Source organism: Chelonoidis abingdonii, chromosome 1 (assembly GCF_003597395.2).
Source record: "Chelonoidis abingdonii isolate Lonesome George chromosome 1, CheloAbing_2.0, whole genome shotgun sequence".
NCBI lineage: Eukaryota > Metazoa > Chordata > Testudines > Testudinidae > Chelonoidis > Chelonoidis abingdonii.
In genome coordinates, this window is record NC_133769.1 from 152527968 (window position 1) to 152546595 (window position 18628).

Here is an 18628-nt window from a genome sequence, read left to right on the forward strand (position 1 = left end):
TCATTTCATATTTTTTATTTCTCTCAAACAAAAATAAAAGTGAAATCCACAGAAAGGGGGAAGATTTCAGGGAAGCTGCTTCACACAGACAACCAGATGCCAACAGTGTGCTAGATAGGCCCATTTTACCCCAAATGCACACAGAGACCAAAGGGTTTCCAGTGGGGGGGGTTTATTGCAGTATATTTTCTTCTGAGTGCTAATAAACTATAACAAAAACTCAACTATGCAATATCTCTGGCTGCAGGATCTGCTGTGCCAGCGAATAAGTGCCGGAGCAGGGTGCTTATGGGATACAGAGAGGGAAGTTGGCAGCAGGAAGTTAAATGCCCTGTGGGCAGAGGGGAGCTAGGTCTCTGCCAATCTCCCCATCTGTTAAAGGCCACTCTCACCCCACCAAGGAAGGAGAAAGGCCAAGAGAGGGAGACAGAGGGTGCGACAGAAACAAGTGGAACTGAAGCAGGTTATGAACACTGGAGTCCTTCATCTCCAAAAAGGAAGTTCAGAAACCTGTACAACCCCCCATCCCAACCTTCCTGCACCCAGATGACTCCTATCTCCTTTGTCATATGGCTCCCGCTCCCACTCCCTCAGCAGTGGCATGGTCCCCAGGCTGTGTCCATGTGACCTCCATGCCCTCCGGACAAATCTGAATGGTTCCCCCAGCTGTGTAGCAGAGTCTTGTTTTCCCATTGAAGTGTTTGCCATTCCGATTGACCTTTGTGCCTTCTCTCCCATCAACACTCTGTCTGCAGGCTCTTCCCTTCCTGGCCTTCATCCTTTCCTGCATTCCCTGGTGTGGATGCGGTAACCACCCGCTCCAGTGCCGGGAAGGCTGGGGACGATATCTGAAAGGGAAAAAAAAGAAGAGATGATTGGGGAATGGACCTAGCATGGGCTCTATCCTGCCCCAGCATGATGCTTACATCTGGCCCCTGAGTCTGAATAGCCACTGTAGGTCTTATCCCTCAGGAGCCTAGATGGTCACAGAGAGAACCCCAGGAGTCCTGATTTCTACTTCTTCCTGTTCTAACACTCTATACCCTTCTCTCTCATACAACCAGTAATAGGATTCAGGAAACCTGACTCCCAGTTTCCCTTGCAGTAACTACTATACCCTAGTCCTCTCCTAGAGCTGAGAGAAGAACCCAGGAGTCATGCTCCATGATCATGTTTCCTTTCCTGTGGAGAATGCTGGCTTGATATTATGCTGTGTATAGTTGAGTTAAGCCTTTAATGTGGCTCCTTTCATAGATTAAGGCCAGAAAGAGCCATGATGATGATCTAGTCTAACCTCCTGTGTAAACCCACCCAGAGAACCCACCCATGAATTTCTGCATCAAGCCCATAACTTCTGGTTGAGTTAGAGCATATCTTTCAGAAAGACATCCAGTCTTGACGGAAAGGAAGACTCCACCGTAACCCTTGGTAAATTGTTCCAATGGCTAATTACACTTGCTGCTAAAAGGTTGCACCTTATTTCTAATCTGTATTTATCTAGCTTCAACTCCTAGACATTGGAGCTTACTATGCCTTTTTCTGCTAGATTAAAGAGCTGTCTACTATCAGAAATCTCTTCCCTGTGTAGATACTAGTAGCCCAGGGGTTCTCAAACTGAGGGTCGGGACCCCTCAGGGGGTCACGAGGTCATTACATGGGGGGTTGTGAGCTGTCAACCTCCCCCTCAAGCCCCACTTGCCTCCAGCATTCATAATGGTGTTAAATATATTTTAAAAAGGTGTTTAATTTATTAGGGCAGGTCGCACTCAGAGGCTTGCGATGTGAAAGGGGTCACCACTAAAAAAAAGTTTGAGACCCACTGTTGTAGTCAGTGATCAATTCACCTATTAACTCTCTTGGTGAAACTAAATAGATTGAGCTTCTTGAGACTCATGGTGAGGCAAGCTTTCCAGACCTTGAATCATTCAAAATACACTCAGGAGCACTATCCTGTGGATACATAGTTCTAATAGTATTGAAAAGTTCAATGTCACCTCTCCTGAAGTACACTCTGGGGTGTTACTCTTCAAGTGTACCATGGGTTCTCAGCTTGAGGTTTGTGACCTCCAGGTGGGTGATGAATAGGGGCTTGTCCTTTCTATATAGTGAAATGGGAGGGATAACCCTGCTAGATAAGAGAGGTCCCCATTATAGAAAAAGAGGTTCTGGTATTAAATAGTTTGAGAACCAAGCTACACCACATCTGGGATCAACACTCTGAGATCAGTCCACCAGCGGTTGATTTAGCGGGTCTAGTGAAGACCCACCAAAAAAAAATAAAAAAAGACAGATCACTCTCCAGTCAACCCCTGTACTCTACCCATGATGAGAAGAATAAGATAAGTAGACAGGAGAGTTTCTCCTGTTGACCCCCTGCAGTAACTCGACCTAAGGTACATCGACTCCAGCTTAGTTATTCATGTAGCTGGAGTTGTGTAGCGTAGGTTGACTTACTGCAATAGTGTAGACATAGCCCCAGTGAAGTATACGAAAAGCAGGAAGCCTATGAGAGAATAATTGGGTCCCACGGATCACTGGGGAAACATTTAGAGGAGGAAATTGCAAAGTAAGTAGTTTGCCCAGAAGAAATGTGATTTCCTTGCATGAATCTTTACCACTGAGGATGTGGGGGGATACCTAACAAAGACCTGCTCTTTAGTGGTAACAAAGCTGAGGCACTGCGAGAGGCTGAAGTCTGAAAAAAGGAAATCCTAGAACAAACTGATAAATTAAGAAGAGTGACAAGTCACCAGGAGTTGATGGGACCTGGGTCTGAGGCTGCTAACAAGAATATGCAGCCTCATTAAAATCAGCAAGTGTACATTGACCCTGATAATTACATATCAGTGAGTCTGACCTCAGCCCCAGAAAAACTGTAGCATGAAAGTTACCATAGAAGAGAAAAATTGGTTGAAACAATAATTAGAGCACTGTAAAACCCTTAGAAGAACATGATCTGATAGCTACAAACTAGTGCGTGCAAAGGAAAATCATGCCATTCTAATCTATTAGAATTCTCTGAATGCATCAGCAATACTGTGAGTAAAGAATGACCCAGTTGTCATGATTTTGGGGGGATTTCAAAAGACTTTGACATAGACCCTTCTGAGATGCTCTTAAGGAATTAAGTAGCATGGCATGAAAAGTTAAGTTTTGTCATGGTTCAGAAATCGGCTAACAGAGAGAAGGTAGGAATAACTGATACATTTTCATCATGGCCAAAGATTAGTAGTTGTGTGCCACAAGGTTCTGTACTAGGACAGGTGTTTACCATGTTTATGTATGTACAATTTTTTTAAGTGCCTAAAAGACTTACACCTGGCCAGAAAATGGGGCCATCCCCCACAGAAAGTTTTGACTTCTTGGTGGGAAGAAAAAAAAATCAAAACCTAAACAGTTTTGGACAAATACGAACACTTTCCATTTGGAAATGCTACCAGTGACTCATGGGATTTGTAGTTTGGATGGCCCATGCCCACATTCTCCTCTATGGGCCAGGCAACCTGGTTAGTCTACATCTCCCCTCTTGTTGAGCCATTTTGTGATGCATCATGGGAATTTTACAGACATGGTGCATCATGGAAGATGGTAGTCTGGTTGCAGAACTTGGCCCATAGAGAAGAATGGGGGAATGAGGCACCCAAACAACTCCTCCCATGAGGCACACTTTTGGCATTTCCAAATCCAAATTTTGAGTCTTGGTGATATGTCAAAAGTAATTTTTTCAAAAAAATTAATGTAGTCAAAAACTGAGTTTTCAATGAACCCTACTTAAGAGCCTGGAAGTCGCATTGTCAGAAGCAATTCGGCAATTTTTATTCACTTAAGGACCATTGAAGTGCAATAAGCCTTTAAAATGTGACTTAAGATCCTAGGTCCTTCAGTGATTTTAAAAATTTACCTAGTCTGGAAAAGGAGATGAGCAGTGAAGTAACAAAATATGGATATAGCACAACATTTTTTAAGTTCAACAACACTGGAGAAGACTGAGAGCTAGCACAGAGTTGTGGTGGATTCTCCATCACAGGCAATTTTTAAATCAAAATTGGATTTTTTTTCTAAAAAGATCTGCTCTAGTCCAAACAGGAATTAGGCTGGGGAAGTTCCATGGCCTGTGTTACACATGAGGTCAGACTAGCTTATGACAATGGTTCCTTCAGGCCTCGGAATCTATGAACCTATGCATCAAAGCTAGATGAATGGACATTGCAATGGCAGATGAAACTCAGTGTAGACCAGAGGTCCCCAAAGTGCGAGGTACGCCCCCTAGGGGTGTGTGCAGCATGGGCAATGGGTGAACCATAAGCTTGGGGACTTCTGGTCTACACTGAGGGCTGGTCTACACTACGGGGGGAAAATCGATCTTAGATACGCAACTTCAGCTACGTGAATAACGTAGCTGAAGTTGAATATCTAAGATCGGATTACTCACCCATCCTCACCGCGCGGGATCGATGTCCGCGGCTCCCCCTCTCGATTCCGCAACTCCGTGGGGGTTGGCGGAGTTCCGGAATCGATATAAGCGTATATCGCGTCTAGATGAGACACGATATATCGACCCCCGAGCAATCGATTTTAACCCGCCGATACGGCGCGTAGTCTAGACGTAGCCTGAGTTTCATCTGCCATTGGGGAGGGGACCTTGGGCTGGAGCACGAGCAAAGCTGTTTGGGGAAGCACAGCCTTCCCCAGTCTATTACACCTGCAGCCCATAGTGTGGAGGAAAGACCCGGGGATGGGGTTGGGGCATGCCAGGGCACAGACCAGCCCCTAGGGCTGTGGGGAGGGAGCACCATCCAGCCCTTCCCTGCCCCCAGCTCTGCTCCAATCCCACTCATGGCCCTGTACCTAGCCCCATCCCCAGCCTCAGTGCGGCTTGGCTCCCAGCCTCGGCCCCTGGCCATGGCCCCACTCCCCGCCTCAGGCTCACCCCCAGCTATGGCCCCAGTCTTGACCCCCTTGCCCCTGCCTGCATCCCCCCGCCCCAAGCCACAGTCCCACTCCTGGCTCTGACTCCTGGAGGCAGACAGCGTAAGGGGAAGGTGCGACCCTCAATAGTTTGGGGACCGCTGGTGTAGGCAAATGCAAGGCAATGCACATTGAAAGCAGTCATCTGAATTCCAACAAATTATTTGGTTTTAAATTAACCATAACCACTTAAGGAAAAAGACCTAGACGTGTAATTGAGAAAAAAAAAACCTCTGCGCTCACCAAGTAGCAGTAGTTAAAAAGCCAACAAAATATTAGCATGCACAGGAATGGGATGGAGAATAATACTGGAGCTATTCCTATGTCACTAGGTAAATTAGTGAGATGACCTTATCTGGAACACTGTTAGTGTCTGGTCACGCTCTCTATAAAGAGAGACAGTAAAACAGAGGTGCTTCAGATATGAGTGATGAAAATGACGTGAGGCCTTGAAAGATTTCCAAATGAAAAGAGACTGAGTTTGTTTTGTTTAGAGAAAAGAGAAATAAGAAGGGATATACTAGAGGAAAACAAAATTCTAACTGAGTGAGAAAGTCAGTCACGATGAATTTATCATAAACACAGAACAAAGATGATCAGTAAAATTGAAAGCCTGAAATTTCAAAATGGATAAAAGGGAACAGTTTTTACACATTGCAGAATGAGCCCCGGGAACTGATTGCCCCAGGATAATGTGGTGGCCAAGAGCTTAGCAGGATTCAAAAGAGTATTGGACATTTACATACACTGGAACAATTTACTAAGGGTTGTGGAGGATTCTCCATCACTGGCAATTTTTAAATCAAGATTGGATGTTTTTCCAAAAGATCTGCTTCAGGAATTATCTTTGGAAGTTCTATGGCCTGCGTTATACAAGAGGTCAGACTAGATCACCACAATGGTCCCTTCTGGCCTTGGACTCTATTAATCTATATAGGAACTGAGAACATCCACAATTACATCAGATCAGATTATGTATAAGAAAAAGTACAACCACAATAGTTTGGAAGGGATATAAACCCTCATCCTTTAAGGCACAAGAGGACCTCAAACTGACAGGAGTTAAGAAGAAACTATAAATTGTCCACTAGAGGGTATTTTGCTCCTTCCTCTAAGGATCTGGCACTGTCAGAGACAAGACACTGGGCTAGCAGGACCACTGGGCTGATCCAGCCTGGCAATTTCTATATTCCCAGTACATACTGCATACGACCAGGGCACAGCTGGCAGGCTACCCAATGTAGTCTCTTTGTCCTGCACACACAGCCCCAACCTGATGCAGGGTTGTCAGGCTTAGATGGGCTCAATCACAGCCCTTTCCCCCCTCGTTTTTCCCGCTCAGCTCTCCCATTCACTCTCCCTTTGTCATGCTACTCAGATACTTTTGACAGTTCTGCCCAAGGAGGAATGAACAATGGCCTTGGAGAGAGAAGACAGATGGATAGAGAGAGGGCAATGGACTGACTCACCCTACGGTTCTGCAGGACCAAAGCCAGGATGGAGGCCACAAGCAGGAGGAAGAGGACAAGGATAAGGCCAAAAGAGATCTGCCCATTCAGAATTGGATGAGGACCAGAGATCTGGGCACCTGTAAGGGGAAGTCACAGTTAGAAAGCAGGGTGAAAGGGGGGCAGTTGGAATGGGATTGCACTGAAGGGGCTGACATTGGAAAGGGAATAGTAAGATTGGTCTGGCAGGGTAGGGGTGGGGAGTCAGGGGGATTGGGACTAGTTCAGGGTATGGATGAGGTTTGGAAAATGTTGGCTGGTCAAGTGGAGCAGAAATCTTGGGGCACAGGGAGGTGGAAGTGGGGCGGAGTGAGGCACAGGGGAGACTGTACCTGTAATATACAGCTCATATTCCACAGCTCCCAGCCTCCCTTCTGAGCCATGGACGCTGCACTCCCAGGTGCCGATATCCTCCTGTGACACATGGTCCAGTTCCAGGGTGGAACCCAGATTGTAGCGCTGGACTGCTGGGTTCCTGGGAGTGGCCTCAAATGAGCTCCCATTGCTGAGGTCTGAACTCAGTTGCCTCCACTGAAAGTGCTCATGTCCCCTGGGGTGGGTGAGGCTGCAGATAACCAGTAGACGAGAGCCTTCAGCGACTGGCCCTTTGATGCTTGGGGTGACTGTGGGGAAGGGAAACAGAAATACCCTCAGCAAAGAAAGCAGAGCCTCTTCCTGCCCTACCTTTTCATCACCTTCTTCCTCCTTTTTCACTCACACCTTCTCTGATTGACTCCCTTGCTCCCCCCGCCTCATTTTCCTACTTTAAGACAGATTTCTTAAAGACAAATAATTGAACCACCATGAGAAACCTCCCTATGGCACAGCATCCTGTGGATAGAGAGATTCCACTCCTGTGCAGCTAAATGCCCGAGCCAAGACACAGGGTCTCTCCCCATGGGGAGGCTGGACAGGCCAAGAACAGCCCAAACTCACCACATTGATGTGCAAGGATATTTTCTCCAAGCCAGTGAAAGTCACTGGAGGGGAAGAGTGCCCTTGGCATCCTCTTGGCTTCCATTGCTCACCTGTCATCACTGCCAAGGTCACATCCCTAGTGATGGTCGTGCCATGGATAGAGACAGCACAGGAGTATTGCCCTGCATCCTGTGGCCCCACTTCAGGGAGATGGAGAGTGAAGCTCCCGTTGCTCCCATTCCTGGAGATGTCCCATATTTTCAGATCCCCTCCTGCAAGATGGCTCCAGCGGGCTGACACCCCTAGAATGCTGGAAGCACTGGGGTCTCGATTCAGGAGGCAGGGAAGGTTGGCAACAGATCCTACAGCTGCATAAACTACAGGAGAGACTGGGCCAGCAAAACCTGGAGAAAACAAAGAGTGTAGGGCAACATTACGTGGTATGAGGTCCACCAAACTGCAACAGAAGAGGAGGTTACCACCCTTTGTGGGGAGGGGATGCAGGGACAGAGGGGAGCCATGACTGGGAAAGCAGGGAGGGAAGCAAAGAGATCCAAGGAGGCTACTCATGAAAGGACAGGAGTTGGAGAGGAGGGGGCTGTTGTGAGAGGCCAGAGGTCTCTGGGAGCTGAGAGGGTGAGTTGGAGGCCAGAGTTACCTAGAATTTGAAGGTTGAATGAGGCAGAAACTCTCTCGTCATCTGAGTACGTGAGTTCACAGCGCCAGGGCCCTGAATCGCTCACAGTTGGCCTGGAGATGGATAGAGCCCCATGGCGGGAACGGAACCTGCTGGAAATGGGGTCCAGGCTACCATTATGGAACCAGCGCATATCCACAAGCTTAGCTGGATGACTGGAGTTACAGTTTAGCAAGAGAGGCTCTGTTTCTACCAGGAGGCCTGGGGGATTGACAGTCACTGTGGAGAAGAAGGGAAGAGAGAAGTTAATGTCACAGGGGAGCCCTAAAACCATTCCCTCTTTGGAGCTCCCAGCCCCTGTCTGTGGGGCATTGAAAGGACAACAAACCAGTCCTTGATCTCCCTGTTTTCCTTGTGTTTATCACCTAGAGATTTCCTTCTCTAGAACTCTCAACCCATGGGATGAAGACAGGGGTGTTGCCTAATCTCAGAAGGCTACGTCTCATTTTCTAACCTGCTGTTACAGTCCTGGGCTCCACCCCCGCCCCCAGGACTTTTGGTCCTAACTAACAGTACCCTGCTGTTCCAGTGATCCTTGTTGGGCTCCAGCTTCTCATACCTGTCACCACGCCCAACTCCAACTGGCAGCGCCGAGTCTCCTTGCCATATCTCACCAGTGCCTCGTAATGGCCTGCATCTTCACTCAGTAGTGGCTCAATCCAGAGGGAGAAGTCCCCTTGGCGGAAGCCGGTTTCCCTAACTGAGGCTCGGGGCACCATGGATCGGGCTCTTTTCAGGAGACCACTGTACTCGACCTCCAGCACCATGTGGAGCTCTTTGTGGGAGCTGGGGATATGAGCAGGGGAAATGAGTTAGTGCTAGGAGAGGGAGAGGATGGGGAAAAGGAGCAGAGAAAGACAGAGGAGGAAAGGCAGTGAGAGGGAGAAAAAGCACATCAGGGGAGAGGGGATGGGAATCAAAGACTGTGGAAGAGGAGAAGAAAGAGGAAAGGAATCAAAGCACAGCACCCCCACCCTCGCAGCCTGCATTACCTTTCCCCATGCTGCTCCCAGCGGACAGCTGTCTTCTCATACAGCTGCTTCCTGCTCCTCTGCAGCTCCTGAGGACTCAGGTGACAGGGGAGCACAACCAGGTCTCCCACTTTGGCCCACACCCTCTGCTCCTTTGGTGCTCCAGGGGAAGTACTGCTGGCTGCAACAAGACAGAGAACTGAGTGGGGGGGTGGGGGGAGGTTAGAAATGGGGGTGGAGAGATTTTTTTTACTGTCCTAAGAGGACCCTGCCAAGGAGAATGGAGGAGGGCTGAACACTGAAGGGTCAGGAAAGCAAGATCTGCCAAAGGTTCAGCTTTGAATTGCTAAAATCCTGTGGACCAAGTAAACGCTAAATATCCCCAGTGCAACTACCCTCCACCTTCCAAAATACTCGGCCCCCCTTACCATTGGTCACCAGCAGCACGAGGGCGAGACCCAGTGGCATAAATGCCAATGTCATGGTGGCATCAAGGAGACGAAGGGGATGTGTCTCCACACTCACTTCACCGCCAGAATGGATCCAAAGCTTCAAGGGACAAGTGAGAATGAGGCATGGACTGGACAAAGAAGGGGGCTGGTGAGTGGGTCGGTCAGGCTCTCCCGTTCATTTGCTCTCTCACTCGCTCTCTCTCATTCTGATCAAAGCCTTTCCCTAGATGCCCTTATAATGCGGGTGGGCAGCTAATTTCCTTACAGCACTGAGAAGATGCGTCACAGCCAAGAAACCAGCATCAGAATGAGGCACATGCAGAAAGAAATGGAGACAGAGGAGGAAGAAGTCAGAGATCGTGTTCTAAGCATCTTTTAGTGGAAATTCTCTCTCTGGGTTTCTGTTGTTTTCTTCACAGTTTCGCTTCTACCCAGACAGCGGAAAATTTGTAGAAGACACTTCCCAGCAAGTGCCCTTCATGTTTTTCTTTCATCTCTTACCTTTTTTGGTTTGATCTTTACACTTCACTATTTCTGTCAATTGTTTCAGTCTTTTCAAAATGCCTTGCTCCTCTTTCCATTTTTTCTTTTACTTTCTCAAATATATGCTTTCTTTTTCTGTTTTTCCAATTCACAGGGGACACTAAATGAGGAGCTGAAACAGGAAGGACAGACAAATAACCCAAAAGGACTAAAACTAGTGATGGCATAGGTCCTGGAACTAGGAGTGCTTGGAGGGGTTATCATATACAGCAGGGGTTGGCAACCTTTCAGAAGTGCTGTGCCGAGTCTTCATTTATTCACTCTAATTTAAGGTTACGTGTGCCAATAATACATTTTAACATTTTTAGAAGGTCTCTTTCTATAAGTCTAGAATATATAACTAAACTATTGCTGTATGTAAAGTAAATAAGGTTTTTAAAATGTTTAAGAAGCTTCATTTAAAATTAAATTAAAATGCAGAGCCCCCCGGACCAGTGGCCAGGACCCAGGCAGTGCGAGTGTCACTGAAAATCAGCTTGTGTGCCGCCTTCGGCACGTGTGCCATAGGTTGCCTACCCCTGATATATAGGGTTTACAGTTTGGTTCAATGGCTCTCAGCACTCCCCCCGTGCCCATCCCCCCAAAATTGTTCCAGCTCCAGTGGGACATGGGGCCGGGAAATAAAGTGAGCTTCAGCCAGGACAAATGTGACTAGTAGATCCAAAACCCAGGACCACAGTGGAAGGAAGATGGCCAGGAGGAGCTGAGAGAGGAGGCTGCAGAAAAGGTTACCGTGCTTTGAGGGCTGCATGGAAAGACATTGCATCCCTGAACAGGGAGGGAATGATCCCTCTCTATCCACTTCTGGGGAGACCCCACTTCAGGTCCTGTGATGTGGGGGCTTCTCCCAGCTCCTGTGTAGGTGCTGGGAAGTTCAGAGAGAACAGAACTGAACTTTGCATAGTGCAATTCATAGATTCCCATCCCTGTCACACATGGGGCCCCCTTGTCACCTCAGAGAATCCCCCCTTCTGTGGCTCACACTTTCCAGCACCCACTGGTTTTGACTCTATCTGACTTAATCATGCATTTGCCCTCCTTGGTGACTTCTGACTGTGCCCCCTTCTGTGTACACATCCCCCACTAACTGGAGTGGGCGGGGCCTCTCCCTGGGGTGGGGGAGCACAGGGTGACTCAGGGGCACAATTTCACCTCTGCTGGAGGATCTCTCTCTCTCTCTGCGTTTATCAGCAGAGTGATCAAGAGGGAGGAATAGGGAAACACAGAGAAGCTGGTAACAGGGAGAGGAGAGGAGAGGAGAGGTTGGAGAATATATTACAGTTAAAGCAGAGGGTGTTTTTCCTCCTGTTCAGCAAAAACAGTCCCTGGTGTCCGGTCTAAGCAAAGGGTATAGACTTTCCATTCCACTGAGTCAGCATCAAAGGGATGGCATGAGTGCGTGGGCGAAGGAGAAACAGAGCAAGAGAATGAAAGAAAGAGGGGTCTGCAGCATAGCGAGGAAACACGTGGGGCTTCCCTCTTAGCAGGGCTGGCCTGAGGGAAAATGACACCCTGGGCAAATTTGTATTCTGGCACACACACACCTTGGTCCCTGTGGGCACAATGCCCCTTCCTGCATCCCCAACCCCTACACTGTGCCCCTAACCATTGCATTCCCCATTCTGCACCTCTGTGGGGAAACTGACCAGGATGCATGGAGCACCTGGCACTGCTGCTCACTCACCCCCTTGAATACTGCTCCTCTGTACACCCCTCAGGGCTCCCTGCATCCAGGTCACTTTCCCCACCTGTGCTGTGTAAGAGGAGGGCAGAAGAGCAGCAGGTCCTGATGTTTGCCTCACAGGACAAGCCAGGTGTGGAAAGTGACCCGGATGCAGGAAGTACTTGGTGTTGCTCCTCTCTCGCTCCCCTCCCCATCACACACACACAGCCCCATTGCAGGGATAGTGACCTTGAGCAGTATCTGTACGTCATCACTGTCCCTTCTTCCTCTGCAGGGAGGGAGCAGGGAGAAAGCTGGGTGCCTCCCCACACAGGACATGGTACTCCTTTGCCAGCTAGGAGCAGTTTCTGACTCTAGTCTGGCAGCACACCTCTGTGCTGCCATGCAGCACCCCTTTAACCATGGTATCTCTGGGTGGTTGCCCAGATGGCCCACCCTGAAGACTGGTCCTGACTCTCAGGCCTCATCTATCCCACCCCTCTCCTTGGTCCCACTCCAGAGCAGCAAAGGACCCTGCTCTCCATCCATCTGCTCCTCCCTAATCTCTTAACTTCACCCCCCGAACCCGCATCATCCCCACTCAATCCTTAATATTGGCCCAGTTGTTAACTCCACACTCAGCATTGGAAGGGTTGTCTTCAAGTGAAAGAGCTCATCTCCTTGTGTGATGGGTTTGGTCAGAGACCCCCTTGGGGCTGTCACCTGATGTGCCAAACCTACCTCTGAGCCCATTTTCCCTGTCAGCTTGGGACTGCAGAACCCTGTCTTGTTGAGCCAGACAGGCAAGCCTACAGCAATACATCCCCAGGGTCTGAACTACATCCCCAAAGCTGCAGGCTTTAACTGAAAGCCACTCAGCAGGTACTCCGATCTCCAGCATCCAGACACCCAGCTCCCAATGGGATCCAAACCCCAAATAAATCTGTTTTACTCTGTATAAAAGCTTAGAGAGGGTAAACTCAAATTGTTCACTGTCTACAATACCGATAGAGAGAGTCATGCACAGCTGTTTGCTCCCCAGGTATTACTTACCCTGGGTTTACTAATAAACAAAAGTGATTATATTAAGTACAAAATGTAGGATTTAAGTGGTTTCAAGTAATGATCGAACAAAGTTACCAAGCAAAAACAAAAAATGCATGTCTAAGCCTAATACATTTAAGAAACTGAATACAGGTAAATCTCACCCTCGGAGATGTTCCAATGAGCTTCTTCCACAGACTAGACTTCTTCCTAGTCTGAACCCAATCCTTTCCCCTGGTACAGTCATTCTTCCAGCTCAGGGGGTAACTTGGGGATTTCTCATGACTGGCAGCCCCCTTTGTTCTGTTCCACCCCCTTTTATAGCTTTGGCCCAAGGCGGGAATCCTTTGTCTCTCTCTGGGTTCCTGCTCTTCCTTCTAAATGGAAAATCACTATCTTTAAGATGGATTCCAGTTCAGGTGACATGATCACATGTCACTGTAAGACCTCCTTCATAGCCTAGTAGCTGGAAGACATGTACATAGGAAGGCGTGAAGGTAAACAAACCCATTCACAGTTCATTGATTCTGAAGCACCCTTAATGGCTTCCACTTAACATGTTTACATTAGTAATACAAGTTTATATCTTATTCTCCTAACTCCAGACATAGAAATAATGCATGCAAACAAATAGGCTGAACACACTCAGTAGATCGTAAGTTTTGTAATGATACCTTACAAGAGACCTTTTGCATAAAGCATATTCCAGTTACATTATATTTATACTCAAGCAAATTTCCATAAACATATGGAGTGCAACTTAAAAAAGGATACAGCTAAATTCTGGCCTATCTGCCACTGCCTAGGAAAGTAACCTAAAGCTCAGGCTTGGAGAACTGAGGGGCTGGGACTGAGAACAATGCCTCTCATACACCAGATGTTGATGGGTTATTGTGGTGAGAGGGTGTATTCTGAAATGACCGCCTTTGAGGCCTTGTTTTACTCAGCGTGAGGCTCTATCTTTAGAAACGACATCTGACATTTCTCTTTAATGACCCATTTTAAATGCTGACTCCATTGAATGGCACCTTCGTCATCTCCCAGCACAAAACACCACTGGCACAAAATAGCAGTGACTGCAGTGAGGTCACCACTGAGACACGTTGGCGGAGCTGTGTGCATGGCTAGGCTAGGAGAGCAATAGCAGAAGGGGCTGAAGGTGAGGACTGAGGGGCATTGGCGGAGCTGGGGAAGGCAGTGGAAACTAGGATTAGAATACAGGAGGGGCTGAAGTTTGGAAGCTTAGTATTGGTACATTTGGCTTGGGCAGTAGCTGCTTTTGATCAGGTTCTAGGCACTCCCCATCTCCGCTCCCACTAGGGCCACAATGAAGCCTGGACCTTTGCAGAATGCCTCTTGTGAGGGTCACCCCTTTCTTTCCACCTTGCAGTGGGGGGCAATGCCCCGTATTTAAAACCTGCAGCCCGTTTCCCAAAGAGTTGTCAGCAACCCACTTCTTTAGGCTTCAAAGGGAATTTCTGACCCAACTAAACAGGTCTAATTAGAATCAAACAATAGAACTTTGGTTAATGCAATCTTAAAGTTTATAGTTTAAAAAAAATCAGGAAAAAAGGAACTTAAATTTTCCAGTTATATTTAAGAGGATTTAACTTTGAAAAATTAAAAAACATTAACTATGCAATCCTTTCTAGATTCTTAAGGCCAATAGGAACCATTAGATCATCTAGTCTGACCTACTGTATATCACAGGGCATAGAATTTAACCCAGCTTCTCCCATATTGAGCTCAACAACCTTATAAAATCCCAGGTAGCTGATTCTCAATGGAAACTCAGGCAGAGTTTGGAGGAGTATGCTCAGGAACACAGTGAGTCTGTTGCAGAACTGGAAATAGAAATGAAGTTCCTGACTTCCCAACTTCACTCCTCCAGATCATGACACCTCAAGGAATTAAAGCCCCCCCAATTCAGCACTTATGCAAGTATGTAAATTTAAGCACATGCTTAAGTTCCTTTCAGCAAAGCTCTGATATATGTGTTTTAAATTTTTTTTTGGTCCTGATTAAATAGACATTTTTTAAAATTAAGTCTATTAAATCAGTAGTTCTAAACCAGGGGTATGCAGACCCCTGGAGGTACACAGAGGTCTTCCAGGGAGTACATCAGCTCATCTAGATATTTACCTCATTTATAACAGGCTACATAAAGAGCACTAGCAAAGTCAGTGCTAACTAAAATTTCATACAATGACTTGTTTATACTGCTCTATATGCATTACACACTAAAATTTAAGTACAATATTTATACGCCAGTCAATTTTATAATATGTGGTAAAAATAAGAAAGTAAACAATTTTTCAGTAATAGTGTGTTGTGATGCTTACAAAAGTCAGACAAAAAAATGCAGAAGTAAGTAGTTTAGGGGCTGGTCTATACTGGGGGGGAGAAAAAATCGATCTAAGATACGCAACTTCAGCTACGTGAATGGCGTAGCTGAAGTCGAAGTATCTTTGATTGAGTTACCTACCATCCTCACGGCACGGGATCGACGTCCGCGGCTCTCCCTGTTGACTCTGCTACCGCCGTTCACGTTGGTGGAGTTCCGGAGTCGACAGGAGCTCGGTCAGGGATCAATATATCATGTCTAGATGAGATGCGATATATTGATCCCCAAGAAATCGATTGTTACCCGCCGATATGGCTGGTAGTGAAGACGTAGCCTAAGTGAGCTGAAACTTGGGATACACAAGACAAATCAAAGTCCTGAAAGTAGTACAATGGTCTGGAAAGGTTGAGAGCCACTGTACTAAATAAAAAGGTTTCTTGATAAAACATTAAGGTTGCACAGTTAAAGGGTTAAAAAAGTCTAAAAATATAAAAGCAAAAGGGTTAGATTTTGCTCTCATTTACTGCCACGCAACTTTGTTGAAGTCAATAGTCTTGCTGAAATGTAACAGCAGAAATTGTGCTCAAATATCTTACAGCACATCTGTCTGCTCCTCATTGCACATCCTGTGTTGGGGGTGGTTATTTGTTTAAGTTTCCTATTATGGGATGGTCCTTACAGAACCATAGTTAAAGTTGTTTGGACCTGGTTTGTCCAAGTGCTCTAAAAGCCATAGGCAGACTCAGATTGGCCTGAAAATTGCCTTGGTAGTTGAAGGTCCTGGTTAGCGTTATTAGCAGTGTAGGTTTGAAGTCAGTTGGTAAGGGAGCTATCAGACAGATTCCCCTGCCCTCCTAATTTGTCCAAAGTTAAAGAAAAAAAATATGGAAAATAGCCACATACAAACCTTATCACTAGACAGCCCCTGAGCTCATGTGGTGTCCACCACCAACCAGCTTCAAAATTAAACTCAGAAGTTTATTAATCCTTCATTCTGGTTCCATAAAGTGATGTGCATGACTGACCCAAGGCTTCTTAACGACATTGGGCCTCCAATTCTCATTTACACTTCAGCCCCTGTGTACTATTCTGGTAGTGCAAATGGCTCTATACTCCTACTTGAAGGCCTTATGGTAGGGTGGGACTCACCAGCACAGCATCTCCTGCTGGTCATCCTGGGAATTAGCTCTTCCAGCCCAGAGTACCCTCTGCAGGCCACTGTCCCCCCATATCCCTCTCAGATCCTGGTGCCTTTTACATCAGGGGTCTGCCCCTCACAGCAACCCACAATCTGGGTCTCCCCACCCAGGGGAATCCCCCAACCCTCTATCCCAACCTTGCCTCAGTGGCTACTGGCAGTCACCATCTAGCCTCCACTCACTGGGGCAGACTGCAGTCTGTTAACCACTCATCATCAGCAAGGGGCGTTAGGACCTGCTGCTTTTACCTATCTCTGGGCTGCCTCTCTGCAGCCCTTGTACCTATTTGGACCTTTTAGCAAGGTCTGCAACCTGGGGTTTTTCTTGGCTGGAGCTCCCTCTGCCCTTCCCCAGCACTACTCCACTTCAGGCACCCTTCTCTGCTCCCAGGCAGCCAAGTCCTTCTCTCTCATGAAGCAAGACAGAAAGTATATATTCTAGCTTCTAGCCCACTGCCCTCTTATAAGGGCCAGCTGGGCCCTGATTAAACTGGCCAGAGCTGTGGCTGCTTTCCCAATCAGCCCAGCTTTTCCCCACCACAACCCTCTGCAGGGCTGCTTCTAACCCCTTCAGGGTCATCCCGCTACAGGCCCCTTTACGTGGCCAGAGTAGTACTCATTGGCCATAGTGGAAATGAGAATTGGGTCTAAAGAGGCTGGAGCAAAATTTGTATATAAAGGCATAATTTCAAAGTGTTCTAAAATTCACAAGAAGAGTCAGATTGGCCTAAAACTTAGCACACTACAATGGGGGCTAGTGTGGATTTTTTTGTTGCAAACGTAGCAACATTTAGTAAAGAGGTTCCCAAGATATAGCTCCAACCAATTACCTGTTTTTAAATACTGGCTCAGCACATGCCATAGGTACCCATGGCTGAGACTGGGGAGTGTTCAGAGGACAGCCAGACTTTCTGTATGTCACAAGCACACCATAGTGAGACTGGAAGAAGCAGAGACTGGACAGGCTTATTGCGTGCCATAGATACATAGTCCTAAGACAGGGTGTAGAACAGGCACTCAGCATTGAGGAATGGGAAGCTGAGAATAGGTAGGCTCTGTGTATGCCATGAACACAATGCTGAGACTGGGGAAATGAGAATGGGCAATCTTGGTGTACACACACACACAGTCTGATTGGCCTGAAAATTGATATGCTCATTCTGGGTGTAGGGTAGAGTCTGAACTGCATATTTTAAGTCATTTGGTCAAAGAGCTGCTGAGTGATATATAGCCTCATTACCCATTTATCAAATGTTCTCTCAGTGCATGTCACAGATACAGTGGTGAGGCTGGGGTGAAAACAAAGAGACCACCACTTGGAGACGGTTCACATCTCCCTGGCAAGCCTCCTGAATCATAGAATCATAGAATATTAGGGTTGGAAGAGACCTCAGGAGGTCATCTAGTTCAGCCCCCTGCTCAAAGCAGGACCAAGACCAACTAAATCATCCCAGCCAGGGCTTTGTCAAGCCTGACCTTAAAAATCTCTATGGATGGAGATATGGTACATATCAATTTCTTTGTTAAATTGACTAACTCATATAAGCTTGCAGTGTCCAGCAGGCATAACTGCGTGCAAGACAAAGGTTGTGTCCGGAACTGGAGATATTGGCTAGTGTCATTTGCTTGCAGGTAGCTGAGGATAGCTTACATGACAGAGGCTGTGCGAGAACAGACCAGGAGCAGGGGTTCTCACTGCAGAGCAGGGTAAGGCTGGCTCCCAGAGTCAAGGATTGGAGTGACCTAGCAGATCACTGGTCTAGATAACACCAGAGGGGAACGTCACATTAGTATTTCATAATATCCAACCTACACCTCCCCCACTGCAGCTTGAGACCATTGCTCCTTGTTCTGTCATCTGCAACCACTGAGAACAGCCGAGCTCCATCCTCTTCGGAACCCCCCCTTCAGGTAGTTGAAGGCTGCTATCAAATCCCCCTTCACCCTTCTCTTCTGCAGACTAAACAAGTCCAGTTCCCTCAGCCTCTCCTTGTAAGTTATGTGCCCCAGTCCTCTCATTTTCATTGTCCAGTACTGGACTCTCTCCAATTTGTCCAAATCCTTTCTGTAGTGGGGGCTCCAAAACTGTAAGCAATACTCCAGATGAGGCATCATCAGCGCCAAACAGAGGGGAATAATCACTTCCCTCGATCTGCTGGAAATGCTCCTACTAATGCAGCCCAATATGCTGTTAGCCTTCTGGGCAACAAGGGCACACTGCTGACTCAGATCCAGCTTCTCATCCACTGTAATCTCCAGGTCCTTTTCTGCAGAACTGCTGCTTAGCCAGTCGGTCCCCAGCCTGTAGCGGTGCATGGGATT

General features: G+C 47.2%; 1 protein-coding gene across 3 annotated transcripts; it reads right to left on the reverse strand.

The window, feature by feature from the left end:
* Window positions 1-13487, reverse strand: LAG3 (lymphocyte activating 3). 3 transcript variants are annotated; one of them, XM_075061918.1, is made up of 10 exons: window positions 12929-13487; window positions 10016-10169; window positions 9491-9611; window positions 9084-9243; window positions 8651-8877; window positions 8053-8310; window positions 7505-7798; window positions 6809-7099; window positions 6438-6556; window positions 1-848 (listed from the first exon to the last, which is right to left on the reverse strand). In XM_075061918.1, exons 3-10 carry the CDS (start codon window positions 9543-9545, stop codon window positions 738-740), a joined length of 1515 nt encoding a protein of 504 aa, XP_074918019.1. In that variant the 5' UTR covers window positions 9546-9611; window positions 10016-10169; window positions 12929-13487; the 3' UTR covers window positions 1-737. The 3 variants fall into 3 exon arrangements, with proteins under 3 accessions (XP_074918019.1, XP_032658052.1, XP_074918020.1); XM_032802161.2 differs by lacking the exon at window positions 12929-13487 and having other exon boundaries at window positions 10016-10375; XM_075061919.1 differs by lacking the exons at window positions 10016-10169; window positions 12929-13487 and having other exon boundaries at window positions 9491-9899.
* Between the last annotated feature and the right edge of the window lie 5141 nt (window positions 13488-18628).

Excerpts from the sequence above, each read along its gene's own strand:
- LAG3 (XM_075061918.1), bottom strand. The coding sequence starts at position 9,545 with ATGACATTGGCATTTATGCCACTGGGTCTCGCCCTCGTGCTGCTGGTG. Across the intron at positions 7,799-8,052 it reads ATTCAACCTTCAAATTCTAG|GTTTTGCTGGCCCAGTCTCT; the intron begins GTAACTCTGGCC and ends TGTTTTCTCCAG. Across the intron at positions 6,557-6,808 it reads ATATGAGCTGTATATTACAG|GTGCCCAGATCTCTGGTCCT; the intron begins GTACAGTCTCCC and ends TTCCCCTTACAG.